The 20,599-nt window shown below is 41.7% G+C and overlaps 2 protein-coding genes across 2 annotated transcripts; one reads left to right on the forward strand and one right to left on the reverse strand.

Moving 5' to 3' along the window:
• Positions 1 to 201: 201 nt before the first annotated feature.
• On the reverse strand, positions 202 to 4,106 carry aadacl4 (arylacetamide deacetylase-like 4). The gene is made up of 4 exons (XM_074651682.1): positions 3,868 to 4,106; positions 3,223 to 3,448; positions 1,146 to 1,209; positions 202 to 1,039 (listed from the first exon to the last, which is right to left on the reverse strand). Exons 1-4 carry the CDS (start codon positions 4,042 to 4,044, stop codon positions 256 to 258), a joined length of 1,251 nt encoding a protein of 416 aa, XP_074507783.1. The 5' UTR covers positions 4,045 to 4,106; the 3' UTR covers positions 202 to 255.
• Positions 4,107 to 9,817: 5,711 nt separating this feature from the next.
• On the forward strand, positions 9,818 to 19,876 carry dhrs3b (dehydrogenase/reductase (SDR family) member 3b). Its single transcript, XM_074639325.1, has 6 exons — positions 9,818 to 10,521; positions 15,861 to 16,004; positions 16,308 to 16,427; positions 16,873 to 17,111; positions 18,708 to 18,833; positions 19,411 to 19,876. The coding sequence occupies exons 1-6, from the start codon at positions 10,327 to 10,329 to the stop codon at positions 19,493 to 19,495; spliced, it is 909 nt and encodes a 302-aa protein (XP_074495426.1). The 5' UTR covers positions 9,818 to 10,326; the 3' UTR covers positions 19,496 to 19,876.
• Positions 19,877 to 20,599: the final 723 nt, after the last annotated feature.

Genomic DNA, 20,599 nt, shown 5'->3' on the forward strand with positions numbered 1-20,599 from the left:
TAGGGCATGACATTTACCTTTTAGCAGTATACTCTATATTGTTACAATGGTGCCAGAAATTGTTTACACACTTTTTGTCCTCGGGCCACTTTTCATTTCTGGAATAAAACAAGGTTATTGATTTATGTGGTGTTTTTTGTCTTCTGCGAACACTATACTTTTAATAAAGAAGAAAACTCTGTCACTCGAGGCAAGTTTTTTTTTATTAAAATGTAAAACACAATGGAAAAGTACCAAAGTACATGATCACGATCTTCACAGTGTTTTCATATACTCAACAACACTATCCACAACCTGCGCTGCAGAGGGAAAGGTGAGCCAGCCCTGTTTGAAAAAGTTAATCATGCCGTGAAAACCTTTCGTCATGTGTCGCCAGGTGACATCCCTGTCCAAGTCCATCAGTCGTTTCCTGTAAAGAATCCCATCATCCCTCAGGACGTCATACTCGCAGGTGAGGATAAAGGTGGGGGGTGTTTTCTGAATGACGTCATCGTCCGCCAGTAAAGGCGAGACCTCGTGTTCCAAGCCAGCTTTGATTTTGTGATACACCTCCCCGTCATATTCTGCGGTTGGGCGCTCGCCGAAACCCCGCGCAAGAAACTCAGGGGGAAGGTTGGAAGGGGAGAGCCACTCCTCGTAGCATGGCTTGAGCTCAGTGGGGACGTGGATGCCTTCCAACAAATCCTGGCACAGAGACATGTCCCCATTGAGGTACTGCAGGAAGTAGAACGCCATACGGCCACGGAACAATATGGGCACAGCATGATTTTGTTGGTACGAGGGCAGGTTGAAATCTGCCATCTGCAGGGCCGGGTAGATGAGGACCTGAGCGCAGGGGAGTGGCAGATGTCCGACCTCTCTCCTCGCCAGCCTTTGGCACAGCGCGGCTGCCAGGTTAGCCCCAGTGCTGTCCCCTCCGACTGCCACTCTGCGAGAGTCCACGCTAAACTCTGCCTCAGCCGCAGACAGGAAGTGACACAACGCCGCTTCACAATCGTCCAGCTGGGCGGGGTATCTGTGCTCGGGGGCTAATCGATATCTGAGAGGGGTGAGAGGGAAGACGGTGGGACAATATGTTCAATTCTGGCTCTCTGGAAGACAAAATAAATGTTGGATATTTGTGAGCATTGAAAAAGTTGAAGTACCCAACAGAAACCACAGCGGTGTCTGATTCCTTGGCGATGTGCCGACAGACTTCATCAACAGAATCTGTTCAGGATTAGCAGAAGAGAATATGTGAAGGTCTTATATAAGAAGCAACCAAGCACTGCAGACAGAAGTCTACCAGCACTCATCTCCTTTTGTGTGTTCAGAGAGCATATTATGATGATAATGATGGAAAGTACGATATTTAAGAGCAATTTTGTAGTTAATTAAAGTATTTATTTTGCGACTTTCTTTGACTCCACTGTGTCTCAGTGGAAAATATTTTATTACTCGTTTCTTGGGAGGCTTTTAGTTTCTGTTTTATTTGCGGATACTTAACATTCATAAATATGGGGATCTTAAAAAATGTGGTGAATTGTTAAAGATCAAACTGCCCAACAGCATATAAAGTAGCTAGACTTTAGCACCACCTGGACACATTAAAATGCAGTATATTAATAAGACAACAAATAAACCACCAAAGTTTGTGGAAGAGATTGCACACTCTCTTTCCCCCTTTTTCACAGTAAATTACTGTGATACATCAATAGTTTTAAGGCTCAGTCCTTGAGCCAAATGTAAAATAAAGAGTAGACCTGTCTACTGCCAAAATTCATTCACAGGAGGGGAACTTGCTATTATCCCCAAATGTATTAATAGGTTCTTTACGAGCCAACACATGAATAAATAAAATCATTAGCCTTCTGATGCTATTGAAGTTTAGAAATATAAACAGACCTTCATCAATTGACCAACACGGGTGTGTTCACATACATAAATGATGATTTTACATCTATATGTCAAACTTCTCAATTATCTATGTGGATATACACTATAATAATAATAATAATAATAATACATGTTATTTATATAGCGCTTTTCAAGAAACTCAAAGACACTTTACACAGATACAAAGATCATAAGAACATCATAATATATAAAACACACAACATTAATCACATATTAAAAGCAGTTCTAAAAAGGTTTATTATGATTAGTGATTTGAACATGGACGGGTTGGTGCATGATAGATAATATATATATATATGGTCAAATAATATTTATTTTAGTTTTAAAGGTGCTAAATGCGAGATTGGGCAGCCCCAACACAGCAGTTTGTGAAATAGTCACGGAATTTAATGGATTGATTCGTGTACATAGAGACGACTTTCACATTTATTTTGTGATGGTCAGCACAAAATCATCCACATAATTGTGAACCTGGAATCATAGAGAGCAGGGAACGCTGTCCATGTCCCGTGTGAAACCACAAGTCAAAGTTGATTTATTTGTCATGTAACTTCCGTACTTAAGTTATGGTGCTTCCCGAGGTATTTTAACTCAAACTGTGATCATTTCCTAAACCTATCTAAGTAGTTTTATTTTGAAAAGACTAGAGCGGAAATCGACACGTGCATCACGTGCTGCGGGACATTCGTAGGAAAACGCACAAAAAATATGTTGTTCAAAGTCGTGTTGAGCGTCACGACAAAAAAGGGAAATTCATGTCTATGTACAATTGATTAAATTGAGTGACTATTTTACTGCCATGAGACCTCCGCATGGCTCTCAAAATGGCGACAGCTGAGCCGACAGCTCGTAGCTAACGGCACTAACAGTGCTAACAGTGGAAGCAAAGACAACACTGCTAACAGAGCTAACAGTGTTAACCTGAGGGGGTTATCGGAGGGTGGACGCTATACTTCCGCTACGGTGCCATCGGTCAGGACGACGTTATCAGCTGTAACCGCCATGTAAGAGCAGTGCAGAGTGGGGGCTGTGAGTGGGGCACGCTCACATGCACTAAATGCATACGCAGCCAGCCCGGCTAACAAACACAAACAACAAAACACAGAGAGGCTCTGAATACAACACACAGAGGGAGAGTGACTTCATTCTCTGCTCAGGAAGACATTACTCCTCTATATCTTTACATAGCCAATAGTTGTATGATGCTATAATAATGCTCTGAATATTGTTTAGAGCATCTTTAAATGGACCATAAAGTGTGTTTTTCTTTTTTTACATAATGTCCTTTCTGCTATTACTTAAGTACATGATGTGAACTTTGTATACCTATATTGCCCAGCACCCATCCTCCTCCATGGAAATACACAAGACCTCTTCTCAAGCCGTCACACACGGTGGTGGGTTCATAGACTCGCACTGGGACCTCAGAAAACGTCAGGTCCTTCACCCGCAGGCCCGCGGGAACTGGATTTACACGAGTCAGAAAACAGGCCACAAACCATCGGGTGAAGCTGACCTGCTGACAAATGCCCAGGCGATGAAGGATCCGGCCCTTTTAAGAGAGGAACCACAGACATTACCACAAGTGGGAGACTATGTTTCAAACAAAAAAAATGTGTTCTTGATAGGTAAAGTCAAAATGAAAGTTATTCTCTCTGAGAGACCATATTTACTATGACAACATCAACGAAGGGGAACACATGACCTTGCCTTTTTTACACCTTTGTTGATTTCTTATCTAAAATGTCTCTGATCTAAGCTTTATCAGTTGCTGGAGGACAAAGAAAGGACAGCCATCTTTGACAAAAGAATAGAGTTTTTTTCTCTTACACAAGCAGAGGCATTATCCTTTACACTAAGGAATACGTGAATTTAACAGTAATACAAAAAGTTAATTATAGCACATACAAAACATGAAGGGAACATAAAATAATAAGCGCTAACAATTCCATAGATGCTGTAGACACTCACCACAATTGCTATGCCAACAAACAAGCCATGAACCATGTGCAGTTTCCCGCTATTCGCAACCCCACGAGGAATGTCTGAATTCATCAGCTCAGAGTACACAAGTCCAATTACCAGGAGGAGGAAGGCTGCAACAAGAGCAGCGAAGCCAATTATTAAAATTGCAGTGCCGATGTCCATGGTGTTTGCTGGGCTGCTCCGCTGAAGCTAAGTCATTAGGAGTAAATGTTTTATCTACCTGCCTTCAGCCTCTTTCCACCCCTCCCACATCCGCGTGCAGTGCATTTTGACCTTGGTTTCACTTAATGACGTTTGGCTGCCTGTTGCCCAGGAACAAATAATTAGATTCCTCAACATATTTTATGGCAGCGTAGTCAAAGTAATTACATGTTTCCCATAGAAACCAAGTTGTTTCAATATGGAATATTTTACTAAATATGTTATGGGTTTTATAATTACTAATAACTCATACATTTCCAGGGCCGGCCTAAGACATAGGCCATAAATATGGTTGCCTAGGGCACCATCTTCTGGGGGGTGCTGGTTGCCCTCTAAAAACATTTTTTATAAATAAATAAATGCCGGTGGGTGCCCTTCCTCATTTTCTGCACTGAGGTAACAAATAAACAAAAAGAAAGAAAGAAAGAAAGAAATACACTTTTCACCGTAACTCTCTTCCTCACACTTTTTCATCTGCCCGGCCGCACTTATTTGTTAAGTGTAAATTGTAGTAAAACTCTTTTAAGCCAACAATATCAAGGACCAATTATTTATTTTAGGGCTGCCAAAGTTAACGCGATATTAACGCTTTAACGCAAAATCAATTTAACGCCACTAATTTATTTAATGCATTGACGCAAACGATATTTCGGGGTGGTAGTGGGCTCAGTTTTGAAGATAGAGTGAAGATACTGGTATCAAATGAAACTAGACCTAAGGAATCGATGGGTACCAACCATGTCATACTAGCTTGTTGGAAGAAAGAAGGCTAAATACCGCTCCAAACTTGCGCTAAATTTTGGCGAGTAAACACTGTCATGACCATTTTCAAGGGGGAGGAGTCCCTTGACCTCTGACCTCAAGATATGTGAATAAAAATGGGTTCTATGGGTACCCACGCGTCTCCCCTTTATAGACATGCCCACTTTATGATAATCACATACAGTTTTGGGGCAAGTCAAGTCAACACACTGACACACTGACAGCTGTTGTTGCCTGTTGGGCTTGAGTTTGCCATGTTATGATTTTTTTATGCTAAAAGCAGTACCTGTGAGGATTTCTGGACAATATTTGTCATTGTTTTGTGTTGGTAATGGATTTCCAATAATAAATATATACATATATTTGCATAAAGCAAGCATATTCGCCCATTCCCATGTTGATAAGAGTATTAAATACGTGACAAATCTCCCTTTTGAACAGATGTGCGATTCATTTGTGATTAATCGTGGACAATCATATGATTAATTGCGATTAAATATTTTAATCAATTGACAGCTCTAGTTTATTTATATTATAATAATAAACAGTTATTTATACACATAAACAGTTATTTCTGAAAATAAAAATCTTAATTTTTGTCTCAACCCAACCATCATGATGTCTGATGTGTGTTACGGTTTACGGGGTTAGGGTTCTGGGGGGTTGAAATCTAACCCAGGGGTCCGAGTTTTGACTAAAGAACCAAAAGGGCTGGAGCCCGCCCGGTACATTTCACTGTACCCATTAATTTGCCTTCCAATCCCTAGCAATATTTCCTCAGAAATGTGTCTTTTTCCCTGCTTTCTTTCATGCCCCTGGCACTGAGGAAAGATCTGCCGCTTACAGATGCGTTCGGCACCAAGTGGCATTTTCATTGTCTGCTATCTAATGGAGGAAAATGTTCAGAGATGCTACCAATGAAGGCTGACTGAGACCACCCTTATCTGAACTTTCACGGCTGATCTGTAGATGGCAGTGATAGCATGAGTATAAATAAACAGTGCCATCTGAAATATACTCTATTTACATTTTTGCACTCTGCGTGCAGCCTCAACCCATTTGCCACTCACTGTAATGTATTTTCTTTAGACTTTGTTTTTTCGTGAATTTGCAAATCCACTAATTTATATTCAATTTGACTTCAGCTGAGAATACTTTTTTAGGCTTATAAGCTTCCAGTGCAACTTGACTTTGGGGTTCACGTTTTGTAAATCTCAGAAAACGTCCCAAATGAAGACGGCATCTGGACTCGTGTTGTCTTGGAGTTTTTTAGCAGCCCCCGAGAGCCTCTGTGCCTTTCCCTAAGTAGCTGAGCCCAGCACAAAGCAACCATTGTGAGGCTGCTCTTTAAACCCATCCCAGTTGCTGAAAAAAGCCCTGCATTCAGCGATACCCCAGTAAAAAATCACAGTGCCAGGGCCAAAAAATCACAGACTGGAATCTTGTCTGAGGCTCATGAATTCGTATGATTTGTTTAGGAGGTATTCGCGCAGTTTTTCTATCCGTCACCCTGCCAAGCTTCTGAGACTGGGCTGACCTATTTTTTGCCAAATTGCACTGTCACACACAGAGAGATATAGTCTGCTTCAAAAATACAAAATGTTACCACAGCAACAACTGATGTGGCTTTGCACACAGGAGACTGCTACAAATGTAGGGACACACTGAATTCTGTGTACCATCAAATCATAATGTTCACTCAGTATGATACCAACCCTACCATGCTTATACAACTGAATGTTTGCTGCAATTCAATATATGAGCTCTTGATACTGTAAATCACCCAGACTTCACTTTTACATATATTATGAGGCTACAATTTTGTTTGTCTGCATCAGATTATTGAGGCTGGAGATAGGTAACTAGCTCAAGGGCACATCAGCAGATGTACGTGCCATTATGTATATAAATATATACGTATATACGGTATATATATATATATATATATATATTAGGATTGTCAAGCGATTAATTGCATGATTATCCATAGTTAATCATGATTAATCTCAAATGAATCATACATTTTGTATCTGTTCAAAATGCCTTAAAGGGAGATTTGTCAAGTATTTAATACACAACCTGTAATGGAAAATGACATTGTATGTAGTGATGTCTCTTTATGCAACAGTGAAAAGTTACTGTCTGTGTGCTCTTCGTCTCATGTAGTGGGAAAGTACTGAGTGCTGACTTTTACTGGGACACTGTCTGAGTAAAACAACTCCTTATCTGTGTAAAACAACTCCTTTTCTCACACTCCCTGTTGTAGATTTCTATATAATCACATTATAATAATCTCCTGCAGTGCACTCTTCTGCAGACTTTGTGTGACTCAGTGCCTCTTCTTGCAAGAATAAAATACAACAAAGACATTTCATCTGTTTGAGATCTTGATTTCAACGTACATTAGGACTCATCTCCGAATATTGACAGAATTTCCATTTCAATTCACTCAATCAGCACCTTACCATAATGCCCTGGCACAGAACATTGAGGTGCAATAGGGCTCGCTTTGGTAAAAGCTTGATACCCGCAGTCATAGCCGCCTTAAACAACAGGCGTCGCAGTACGTACTGCTGTCATTTTCTGTTATTGTCCCTGTTGTATTGCTGTTGCTGTTACTGTTGCTGTGTTGTTGTATGCTGTTGTGTGTGTTGGTGTCTGACAAGTGCAGTGCTGTGGAAGAGAATTTCCCCTTGTAGGTCAATGAAGTCTAAAGTCTATATATTTATTATTGTAAATCAATTAACAACACAAAACAATTTCACATATTGTCCAGAAACCCTCTACTGCATTTAGCATAAAAAAAATATGCTCAAATCATAACATGGCAAACTGCAGCCCAACAGGCAACAACAGCTGTCAGTGTGTCAGTGTGCTGACTTGACTATGACTTGCCCCAAACTGCATGTGATTATCATAAAGTGGGCATGTCTGTAAAGGGGAGACTCGTGGGTACCCATAGAACCCATTTTCATTCACATATCTTGAGGTCAGAGGTCAAGGGACCCCTTTGAAAATGCCCACGCCAGTTTTTCCTCACCAAAATTTAGCGCAAGTTTGAAGCGGTATTTAACCTCCTTTGCGACAAGCTAGTTTGACATGGTTGGTACCACTGGATTCATAGGCTTTCTAGTTTCATCTGATATCATCACTCTAGCTTTAAAACTGAGCCTGCTACGACGTCTGAAAGATAGGTTGCGTTAATTATATAGAACCTGCACTGTTTTTGGTGAAAGCGCTTTTTCAAGTTTTTGGACCCTCATCTTGGTGTAAGCTACTAGATTTTATTATAAACCTGCAAGATTTTGAAAACAGAATCAACAGAACAGGATTATTTGAGTGTACTTGTCCTGGCACTGAAACTTTTCTGGTTGGTTTTAAGTCTGTTGTTGCTTTTATGTGAAATGTTTTGTGTTTTTATGTTGTTTTGCTGTTCTGTTTTTAAGTCTGTTATTGGTGTTTTTATGTGGTTTGTACCAGGACCCCCTTGTAAAAGAGATTTAAAAAAATAAATGGGCTTATCCTGGTAAAATAAAGATAAAATAAAACATACAATAACTAAAAAAATATGAGATTTGAAACCAGATTGCCCAATGTAAAGTTTAGCATATCAAACATGTTCCAGTTATTGTATATTTTGAAACAGATGTGCATATCTATCTATCTATCTATATATATATCTTCTATACGTTGGTTCCTTATTTGGAGGGTTAGTGTTATGGTTACAATCGTCAGGTTTCTCAGCTGTGTGTTTGTTTAGTGCTTAGCTGATTCATTGTCTGTTTGCTTATTAGTTTATCTTAATTAATAGGGGGGCTGGAGTAAGGATTAGTTGACCTCAGTCTTTTTTTATAAAGCCCTTGACCAAACACCACCCCCCATCTGGCCCCTCTTACATAAGAATAGTTTGCTTGTTGATATTGCATTGACTTAAATAACTGTCACTGATTGAAACATCATTGTTATTCTGCAACGAGGTTAAGTTAATAAAGTCCCCCAAACAAACAAGACACCCAGGCACCCACCTGAGCAGTTCAAGACCTATTTTAAAACAAATTCTCAGGTCCATTCTTACTCACCTCGTCAATCTCTAGATCTTCATCCTCCTAAATTCCTCACTAGTAGAGGTCAATTTTCGATAAGATTTAGGGGAATCAAATTATGGAGTAGCTTTTCATCTATCAATAAAGTGTTCATCTGTCAAATGTTTCAAAAGTCGCTTAAAGGGTCATTTAATTGCTGTCTTGTAATTGCTTTTCCCCATGTTGTCCATGTACTGTATCTGTTTTTATGTTTTTCATTTTTTCCCACTCACAATGTTGTTTGGTTACGATTTCCCATAAGTCTTTATAGATATTTAAATCAATATCCTCCTCACAAACACTAACCATACACTTCCACGCAACACACACACACACTTGTCTTTTTTTATATATTTACTGTATTGTTATTGTTGTTATTATATATATCTTGTCCTAATTGTTTGTTATCACTATTATGTAATCTATTATTTCTTTATATTAATTGGCTCTAGGTGGAGGCTTCAGATAAACCCAGTGGATTTGTTGCCTCTTCCTGCACTGTATATTATTCATTTATTTTTTTGTTATGTTGTATAGTCTTAAATTGTGCAAAACAAATAAACAGATAAACAAATCATCCAATATTTTAGAAAATGTTGTTATGTAGTCTATAATCATATATCATTTTAGATAAGGCCATACCTTCATAACTAACAGACTTAAATAACTGTCACTGATTGAAACATCATTGTTATTCTGCAACGAGGTTAAGTTAATAAAAGTCCCCCCCAAAAAAAAAAACACCCAGGCACCCACCTGGTGGGACCGCAGTGAGTGGTATAGCGACCGCTGGGGGGGCCCGCGGACCAGGGATTGAGAACCACCTCTGTTAGACACATGAAGGGGGTGGGGGAAGAGGGAAAGTACGCAACAACCACTCAGGAGCAGACGGGCACAAAAAAAAATAAAAAATATTCATCCCCACTTAACATGTCAATCAGGATTAATGCACCACACAAACCTCCCCTTTAGGTTGAGCCAGGTCCTTTCACTAGTGGAAGTATAGCGCAGCAGAGGAGCTAATATATAGAAGAGCAGAACAGCAACACAACACAACACAGCAGTAGTTCAGCAGCGCGCACACCACGGAGCGTCGCCTGGACTTCACGTTTCATGCGACTCTTCACCAGAAGGTTGACATGCAGCTCTGACTGAGAACTCACTCATCTCCAGAGCGTGATCATGTCAGAGCTCACACACTTCTTCTGCTTTTTGGATTACTCATGCGACAGCTTCTGAGGCTGCAGACGAGAATTGTTTGCATGCGGATAAAACTTTGCAGGAGCTCTGTCTGTTCTTCCTGGAGAGGATATATATATATAAATCAGTTTGGTGCGCGCAAACTTGCTGCGTAAAAACATTACAGCCTCATATATATACTCCGAGCACTCCTCTCGAGATGGATTTGAAGAGCGCGTGTCGTATGTGTCTTTTCCCGGTGCAAATGCTCTATTATATAGTCAGGGCAAGTTTGTTTTCGCTGTTGCCAAGCAGAAGGAAGGACCTGAGCAAGGAGGTGGTGTTGGTGACCGGTGGTGGACGAGGCATCGGGCGTCACCTGGCCAAAGAGTTTGCCAAGCAGGGGGCCAGAAAGGTAACTTCATCTGCAAAGACAACTTGTTGCACCCACGTTGCTTCTTCTTCCATTCCTTCTATAACAATTTGGAGTTATTTTGCATGCAGTTTGTTATGGTATGGTCTGACCTGTACTTATTATCTGTACCTAAGGTCTGCACAGTACTGGGTACACTTTACACTTACAGTTTTACACTGCAAGCTAAGTTGAAACTGGGAAATCTGATTACTTTTGATGAATTTAAAAAACATTAATGAAAGACCTAGAAGAAGCAGAGTCAATCGGGAGCTGTATGTGTTTCTGAATATTTTCACGTTGGCTTCAAAACACTTGATTTTAATGTGTTTTGTATGATATTATGCTATGTGTTTATTTTGCATTTGTTTTATGTTGTGTAGTGTCTGAAACTTTAATGTATGTTTAAGTGCTGCTGCTGTCTTGGCCAGATCTCTCTTGCAAAAGAGATTCTTAATCTCAATGAGTACATATAGTATATATATTTAGTATCAAAACAAGCAGTAGTAGTTGGGCAGTCTGAATCCCACACAAACACCTCCCTCTCCTGCCTCAGGTAGCAGCCCTGTCCACCCTGCTTGCCCCAAGTGTATTGTTGTTCCACTGTTCTCTGAAAGCTGGGATCATAACCTCTAAGTAGCATAGTTGGTCCGGTGAGACTGGAGACACATGCCCTCAATTTTGGTTCAAGTATTGCACAACAGCTTGGGTCAACCGGAGGGCAGGTCCAGGCAGCCTTTATGGCTGATTGATGTGATTAAGTGCAGAGCTGGAGCTGACATTCATCCTGCTAAAGGTCTGGGTGATTCTGGTATGACTGCCATGTCTAGAAAGTGTATTATCTACAGATTTGGGCTGTGTTAAAGGCATTGATTTGTGTGTGTGTGTGTGTGTTTTGGAGTGTGTGTGTGGGGGGGGGGTAGGATATGTGAACAAAGTCTCACTGAAACTGCTCCAAAGTCACACACACACAATAACTTGCACTACTATTGCCCCTATTATAGTTTCTTGCCATTTTTTTGAGCTTGCACTGTCGTAAAATCTGGCAACATATCACAACAGCAGAAAAAAGCCCCCATAATGCGTTTAATAAAAGCCAGATTAGGTTTTGTTTTCAAGAGGACATGATATGCCTTTTTATGGAGTATATGCAAAACTAAATGAGCAAAAACAACTTAACAAAAAGGGTTAGGGAGGAAGAGATTACATTATCCTGGATTAGTCATACATCTGATACAGTAACTGAAATGCACTGTAATCAAATGACAAAGGTCAAAATAGGTCAGAATTCTGATAATTGTGAAATGTTTACTATGAGACTGAAGTTTGGATTCCCAGCTGGATGGGAAGGTGAATTGTACCCATGTCTATATGTCCATTCTATCGAGTTTAAAACTAAGAGGATCCAAAAGTAGGGTTGGGTACCATTCACATTTGTACCGATACCGGTTCATTTAGTAAATTTTTTCCGGTACTCTCTGCAATAACAAAAATTTAATTTCAGTTGTACAAAATGAGTTCAATCTTCTCAGTTTCACATTATTTATTTAGAACATTTTACACACCACACAAAAGAAAACCCCTCCCTACGTCCCTACAACGTCCAGCCTGCCAAAGTCCATCACCAGGGCATAGCGTGAGAAAGCTGCCGTGTGTGTCTCGAAGGAAGCACGTGTGAGACATGTTGTCCTGACCAGCTTTGTATTTCGCATTACAAATTTTGCAGCGAGCGTTGTCTGTGTAGTGACCACACTTGCGACTGCTTTCAGGTGATGTAGTCTCTCTCCCCGTCTTTCTCTGCCAGTGCCGCACACGCCGTCCTCGCGGCGCACACTAAAGCCTTACTTATTCTTTCCGCGAGGACGGTCACACGGATACGAGCTGATGTGGAATTGTAATGAGGAAACGTTTGGATCTTTAATAATCTGTGCAGGTTTCTCCTCGTGGCAAATAGACATTCTCAAAGCTCCTCAAAGATCTCCATTTTCTTCACCCACCTGCTTCCGCGTAGTTCGAAAACCTGCCGCACGGAACCCCCATAACGGGTTGTGTCTGATGGTGTGACGTCACTTTGGCCATGTGGACACTCGCGGGTGCGACAAGCATAGATTCGCGGCTCTGCTGCGGCTCATACTCTCTCGCCTAGATGCGCTCTCAGGTACGGAAATTTGATTTAACGTGAATCGGTACTCAGCAGTACAAAGCTCAGAGTTCGGTATTCAAAAGTTATCTGATTACATTGCTAAGTTAGACTGATCCATAGGATTGCATATTTGCAAACCCTTATATTTCTCATCAATATTAAAAGTAATTCATCCAGTCCCGCCAATTTCAGAGAAGCACCCCGCTCGTCAAAACTATGCACCCTCCCATCTCGCCCCACCTTCCCCATCCCTCACCCCCCCCCAACAAGGATCCGTCCTTTGGGCCTGAAATGCTCCAGTGGCTACATAGACAGTTCCTCATCACCGGGTCAGGCTCTGTTCCCATCATCATTCCCAGCTTTGGTTTGTCTACCAATCCAGTGGGTGAACATTACACAGCTGAGTGGCTGATGAGCCGCTGGTGTCCCTTCAGCAGAAATGTGTTAATACAGAGTAGCGCTATTTTTGATCACCTCAGACGGGAGTCGTCAAAGTGGTGGTATAATTTCCCTGGTAGAAAGCACTGAGCGGCCCAGCTGCAAGCAGAGGGTTGTAATTATCCGTACATGTGTGACAACTCGCCGCATCTCGGATGTTCTCTTAAGGCGCAATTTTAGCAGCTTGAAAACATTGCTGAAAGCTCAATGAAACACTAACTGCCTCCCTCTGTCTTTCAATGCCATCTCCTTGGGGAACGAGCAAGAAGAAACCAGTGGGTTTTAAAAGCTTTACTTTGCAGCTGCACAACAAAGGACGTCACCATGCTTTTCAGCACCCCATTGTTGGGTATTATCTAGGTGTGAAGGCTTTGAAAACAACACCTGTGGTAATGTGTATGACAATTACTCCCAGCCTAAAGAGATGCTAAAAGGAAATAGGACGGTAATTATGAATAGGGCTAACCTCCGCGAACTTGCGCTCACCCCAGTTTGAGCCCCTTTGTGATTGGCAGCCGGAATTTCCTTTTCCCTCTGCTCGGGCTTTGGTGTTTTCACGGTGTGAGGAAGACTTAACTGCGGCGTTGAGGAAAGAAACCGGCGTGTTGGAGACCCGGTGGACCCAGGAGGGGAGCCAGGTCTTATTGTGTCGCTATTAGCGGGGAACCGTTGCAGAACGAAGCTCCGAAACAATAAACCAGACCAAAGTATTTTTCAAACGCAGCATCCAAGTTCAGAGCACGGCGAGGGGGCTTTCAGAACAATGGCAGTAAATAGATGACATCTAAACAGCCTGTTTCTTCAAAGCTCCGTTTCAAAGTATTTTTTAGTACCATGACAACAGCTCTACAACATTGATTTTTATGTGGTTGTAAACATTACATAAAGAGATCACTGCAAGGGAGATGAACCAAACCGTGGCACTGACAACAGGTTTGTGTGGGTGGGTGTGCGTGTGTGTGTGTTGTGCTGGAGGCGGGAAGCACACCGCTCCCAGCTGGGTATTGCCCTGCAACTGACCTTGCTGTCTCCGCAGTAATTAGACAGCGGCAGGCGACTGCCTCCTGAACTCCCGCTGCCCCCTCTGTGTGCTGCCTCTCTGCTGGCCCATACAATGGGTGTGAAAAGGAGGGTTCATACCCACCCATACATTCAGACCTGAGAGATAGAGTATCACTGTAATTCAGCTGGAGCTGCTGGGGACACGGAGACGTCACGCCACAGCCAGTATTGAGTGGCATCTCTCTCTGTCAAGGTCTCTTTGCCACTTTAATTTGTCGATTAGAGGGCTTTTACTTACAGCATGTGAAGTCCCGTTAGGCACGCCTAGTTAGAACAATCACTGATAGCGAAGGGGGCTTGGGGGGGCTCGTGTAAGGTCAATAAAAAAACTTGTTTTCTTACCATTTCTATCCAGATCGCAATTTGGCCAATGCTTGTTTGTTCTGAGGGTCCTGTGTGTTGTGACGGGGGTGATAAACCTAATTAATTAAATAACATTTTAGCAGGAGAGCACAGTTTGAGTGCTGACTTTTAATGAGAGCTGTCAGCTTTGTTTGTAGGGCTCAAATCCTATTAAAAGCTTTCAGTTATTTATCAAGACCTGTCTGCCTCCGCTGATTACTCAAATGGGCTTGCAAATGAAGCAAACAAAAAAAAACAATCAGAAGTAACTCAAACAAGGGCCGCTCACGGAGGGAGGCGAGCCCTTATTGCTTCGGATCTGATAAGGAAATAAAAAGAACACATTCCAGACTGTAATCTTTGACGTCCCCTAAAACTTAACAGTGTCTGTATTTCTGTGTTTGGTTTGGTTCTGCAACTATTACCATCGGACAGAACACAAACGCTACATTACAAAAGTTATTTAGTGATTTTAAAGGGTTTGCAAATTGACACACTGTCATTACCAGTATGTTACGTTTGGCTCAATACAAATGCTGAGTCAATTTGAAAAAGATTGACACTGTCTGAAAGTGTCCTGTTTCTGCGAGATGAGTTTCAATACGTGCAAAAGACAACGGGTGATCATATAGAGCTACTGCAACTGGCAAGAGACACGCTTTTCTTTTGTGTCGTTCTGTCCCTCGCATACACAAGATCACTTTCTAGAAGACTTTTTGCTCAAATATTAACCTTGGTCACGGGCGACCGGCCAAATCCCACACTGGCGTCCTCAGCGCTTCACACATGCACTGTTTTCAGACTCCCTTGACCAGAAAATGACGGGGCTCATCTGCCCAACAGGCCGTGTAATCTCTTTGAGAATTTGTGTTTGAGAGATGAGGAGGGCTCACCCCCTGATTTCATTACCTTTCCCTGACCCCAAAGACTGACAGATCTAATTGCCCAATCACTAGTCCCCCCACCTCCATCCAACCCCGTGTTCCCTGCTCAAATGACCGGCCTTCATTTAGTCTCCGGGTGGATGAAGAGACAATTCATTCACACAGCACAACCCCCCCTGTGCCCCCAAGCCTTTAATCTTGCACGAAAACTATTTGTTGGAGTGAAAATGACCTCTCTGTTCTCTGAATGAAAAGAGCAGCGTTGCTCAAAGATCTCAAACCAAGTCTCCCTGCCAGAAAAATTGCGCAAAACATACGTAATGTTTTGTTGATGACTGGCTGTAAAAACAGCCCTTTTTGTTCTGCTTATAAGCAACGGGTCACTTGATTTGCTTCCGATCTCGGCACCGTTTCAATGTAGAGCGTTTCTCTGTTTGTGTCTAACCCTTTTAAAACATTTTTTTTTTTGCTAGGTGATCCTGTGGGGCCGGACAGAAAAGTGCCTCAAAGAAACAGCAGAAGAGATCTCTCTCTCAGGAACAGAGTGCCATTACTTCCTGTGTGATGTGGCCAATCGGGAGGAAGTTTACAAGCAAGCCAAGGTGGTTAGAGAAAAGGTACGCCGGCTATAAAGATATTTCCACTTGCACAAAGAGAAACGCTGTTTGCACACGGCAAAGCACATCATAAAATATTTCTCTGTGATGCCTCTCTGTCTGCTCCGTATGTATATTGGCTCTGAGCGGCTCTGTCTCCCATCTGGTGTATAGATTACACTTCAACTGAAATATCTGAATAAGAGCGGGGAATATTGCTGACAGCTCTGGTGCAGCACAACTGTATCATCTCATGAAAGCAGGGAGAAAGCACATAAGATCTTTGACTGTTTTTTCCTGAATGTTGTGTTTTTTTAATCTCAGGTGGGAGATGTTACGATATTAGTGAACAATGCAGCTGTAGTGCACGGCAAAAGTCTGATGGACAGCGATGACGACGCCCTTCTGAAATCCCAACACATCAACACCATGGGACAGTTCTGGGTAAGACTCGCAGAGACTAAAGCAGAGGCAGTTTGCACGGCGGAGTAGGGGAATTCCTCACAGCAGATTATCCTTATCATTTTCATATTTTGATTATAGTGTGGCATTATATACAGAAGGCACCCCCAAGACTTGTCAATCATGACCGCTATTATGGCAGGTTAAGTGGGGTATTTCCAGATTGCCTCTCAGCCCCTGAAACATCAGAAGGTTTTTGGAACTCGTGGCATTTTTATTTGGAATGGAGATCAAAAGACTATGTCATATGCAGACAGAAATGCAATTATCAACTAAATGGAAATGGAAATTTAATCTGTGGTTACACTGTGGGCCTGTTTCTCTTGTCTGTTCTTCTTTTTACTCCGCTCCGAATATATTTCACCTTCTATTTCCACGCTTCCTTCCACCTCGTCTTCATTCTCCCTTTCTTCTTTCCTCATGCCAGACTACAAAAGCCTTCCTGCCTCGGATGCTGGAGCTGCAGCATGGCCACGTGGTGTGCATAAACTCCATCCTGTCCCAGTCTCCCATCCCTGGGGCCATAGATTACTGCACCTCCAAGGCCTCGTCGCTGGCCTTCATGGAGAGTCTGACGCTGGGCCTGCTGGACTGTCCCGGCGTTGGCTGTACCACCGTGCTTCCCTTCCACACCAATACAGAGATGTTCCAGGGCATGAGAGTCAGGTATTTAAAGATGATATGTGTGTATTGTTTTCAACTCTGAGTCTGTGTGTGTGTGTCGTCATGTCGTCAAAATGTGGTCCTGGAGACACCTGTTGACAGATTTTGTCAGCGCGATGGTATCATAACCATGTAAGATCCAGTCACGAAACTTCACAGGTGTGTAGTTGAGATGGGTGTGGTCCGAGCAAGGGTGCCGGAAGTAGGGAAGGGGCCATTGCCCCATTGGTGTCACGGCTGGTGTGATCCCACGTATGATTCCATGTAGGGATGCTAATTCAGAATTTTTTTTCTGATAGCCGTCACTCGTTAACCGATCATTTACCGTTAACCGACAAGATTAGTGCTTTGCTTGCAGCCTGTCGCTATGGTTGGACTGCCTAACCAGCCACCCAGCTGCAATGATAAAAGATGCACAAACAGGTTGAATCCAGTATTTACCAACAGGAGAGAGAGTTAGTAGCCATAATGTTGCATGCATTGTCTTGGAAACATGCAGTCACTTTCCCAGTAAGTCTCCACTGTATCAATAAGTTTAGCTGCGAGGTTGTCAGCTGTGTGTCTGCCTGGCATACTTTGTCAGGGTTTCCGCCAGTGTATTGCAAGCCCGGCGGCCCGCCGAATGTGTAACAATGAGTATGAAGTTGGCAATAACATTATAGCTGAGAACGTAGCAGTGTAGTATGTGTACAATTTAGGCTATTTGTCACTGAATTAAGTGCTACAACGCCCCAATACACAAGCCAATTTCCCCTTGCTACCTGCTACCCAAAGTTAACAACACTCAGACCACCTTTAATGTGGACCAGCTATTCTTGTTTTAGTGACAAGCTGCTCCTCCTTGTTTTTACATTGATTAATATTATTTGTTTTAACCGTTTAACTGATAGCATTAATTGGTCAAAATTCTTAATCGGTTAACGGTTAAACGGTTAATTATTAACATCCCTGGTTCTCGGGATGTCAATTCTTAGGTCAGTCAGTCAACCAGACTGAACAACTACTGGATGGATTGTCATATTTCATACATTCATGTTCCCCACAGGATGAATCCTACTGACTGTAGGGATCCACTGACTTTTCCACCAACACCTCTGTATGGTTGTGGTTCAGAGTAAAACATCTTAACAACTATTGGTTGGATTGAAATTAAATGTGTTATATTTTACGCAGACATTCATGGTTACCAGATAATGTATGCTACAGTCTCACAGACTTGACTCTTCCTCTGCAATGAGTAGACCAGTAGACCATAATAAAAGACAGTCAGTTCAGTCAAAAAACAATAATAATTTGCATAATTACTCTTTCATTAAGCAATCGTCAGTCCGTCTGCCCCTTTGTGGCTAATAGTGCTTAACTGTGTAAGGTGCTTTGCGTCTGTAACACAGAATGTTTTGTACAATCAGAAACATTTAATGTACAGTTTGGCAGCTTACACCAACAGTTTATCTAAACTTTGTTGTTATGTTGCCATTAAAGCATGTCTAGCTAGCTAAAGCACTTTGCACTGTAATTTCACCTTGAATATGCATTCTTAATTTTATCAGCAAGACCATCACTTTGTCTCAAAACTACTATATCTTATATCTTTTGTAGGTTTCCCCAACTCTTCCCCCCTCTCAAACCCGAGGTAGTTTCCCAGAGGACTGTGGATGCAGTCCGAGCTGACAAGGCCTTCCTCTACCTGCCCTGGACTATGCATGCCCTTGTCATTTTAAAAAGGTAAACAATTTTCATTTGACTTTTTTGGGGGGGGGGTTTTCTTGTGTTTTAGGGATGCACCGATACCGGATCGGATACCGGGCCGATATTGACTCAAATATCGGGATCGGGTATCTGTGAAAATGGAGCCGATCTATTCAATTCAATTCTATGTTTATATTCTATATACATTATATACTGGAATTTTAATTACTGTTTAAATTTTGAACAATTTGTTGTTGCATTAACTGCAGTTTTTAGGTGTACGATTTATTATTTTAATAATAAATAAAAATTCAGTAAATGTATATTTATGTATTTATTTGTTAGGAAAGCAATATTTAAATCAAGCCAGATGTTTCTTTACAAATAAAAGAATGATCAGTCACTTCCACACAGTGAGGCAAAAAGCTTATTGATTAAACACTGGTATTGGATCGGTAATCGTTTTTCGGCCGATACCCAAAGCCCAGGTATTGCTATCAGTATCAGGACTGAAAAAGTTGGATCGGTGTATCCCTATTGTTTTTATCAATAATAATAATTGTTAATTGTTTCATGTTTAACACTCCATTTCTGGTCTTTTTGCACTTTCTAGCTTCATGCCACAAGTTGCACTTGAAGAAATCCACAAGTTTTCTGGGAGTTACACCTGCATGAACACGTTCAAAGGGAGGACATGAACCTGGATTGCATACAATGTGAGAGAGACCTCAACATCTCTGGGGTGTTAATGAAGGGAATATGGACCTTAAGACATCTGGAAACGGAGGAGGCCCCATGATAGTGTGAAGACAAATACTTAGGGGACATGCAAGGCGGTTGCTTCTGCAGGTAGAATTAATTGATAAACTGCAGAATGGTCCCATTTGAATGTGTATAGTATGAAGGACTGAATGCCATCCTCACTTTGAACAGAAGCCATGCATAGGTCTGTACCAGTAGTTATTCTGGGAGGTTTTATTTTGTGACACTTGTCTTAGCCTGTTTTTACACTTCTTTTTTTATCCTCTTTTTAATGTGTCTTTGAATCAAAACAAGATAATAAAACGGAGTTTTAGAGACGCGCTGTGTTTCTTTGTGCATGATGAAAATAGAAAAAGTGAACACTTGGGAGGTACTGATTGTTTTGTGTCTGGGTTTTGACTCTCATAGCAGTGTGATAACACCTTTGATTTATTCCATGCATGAGATCAGTGACTGTGACAGACGATGTTGTCAAAACATAAAACATACGCTTGGGGGGTGGAGGGGCCGGGGGGGGGCGCATGTGTATTCTTGTCTGTTCTCTGCTGTCAGAAAATGGTGAAGTGGGATGGTGTTAATCTCCATAAACATAATGAACTCCAAACAAGTCGGTCAGGACCTCCTCCTCACACATGCAGAGTGGTCTAAACCACGTTTAATGAACGTGGACAGGCAGAGAGTCTGTGTTGTATTTATGGAGCCCTGAAAGGACAGCAGTCATTAAAGTTCAAAGTCAATTTTTCAAAAAAGTGAACTATTTTATTGTCTGTTACAAAGATGACAATACATCAAATGTGGTTCTGTTGGCTTGGCTCACTCTCATACAATCTTGTCTACAACTGCTACATGTTTGTGGTAGTAGATCATATAAATGTGATTTGTATTAGCGAAACCCCAGAGGCTAATATTCCAGAGAAAAGGGGACAATATGGAGCCTCTTTTGTTTTATTGCGTACGAATCTGAGCATGTTCCAAGGCTTTAGCTCAAAACAGAGGGGTGTAAATTAACAATGGATGAGACGCATCAATGCCAGAGTCTC

The sequence above is a fragment of the Sebastes fasciatus genome, chromosome 1 (assembly GCF_043250625.1).
Source record: "Sebastes fasciatus isolate fSebFas1 chromosome 1, fSebFas1.pri, whole genome shotgun sequence".
Classification (NCBI taxonomy): domain Eukaryota; kingdom Metazoa; phylum Chordata; class Actinopteri; order Perciformes; family Sebastidae; genus Sebastes; species Sebastes fasciatus.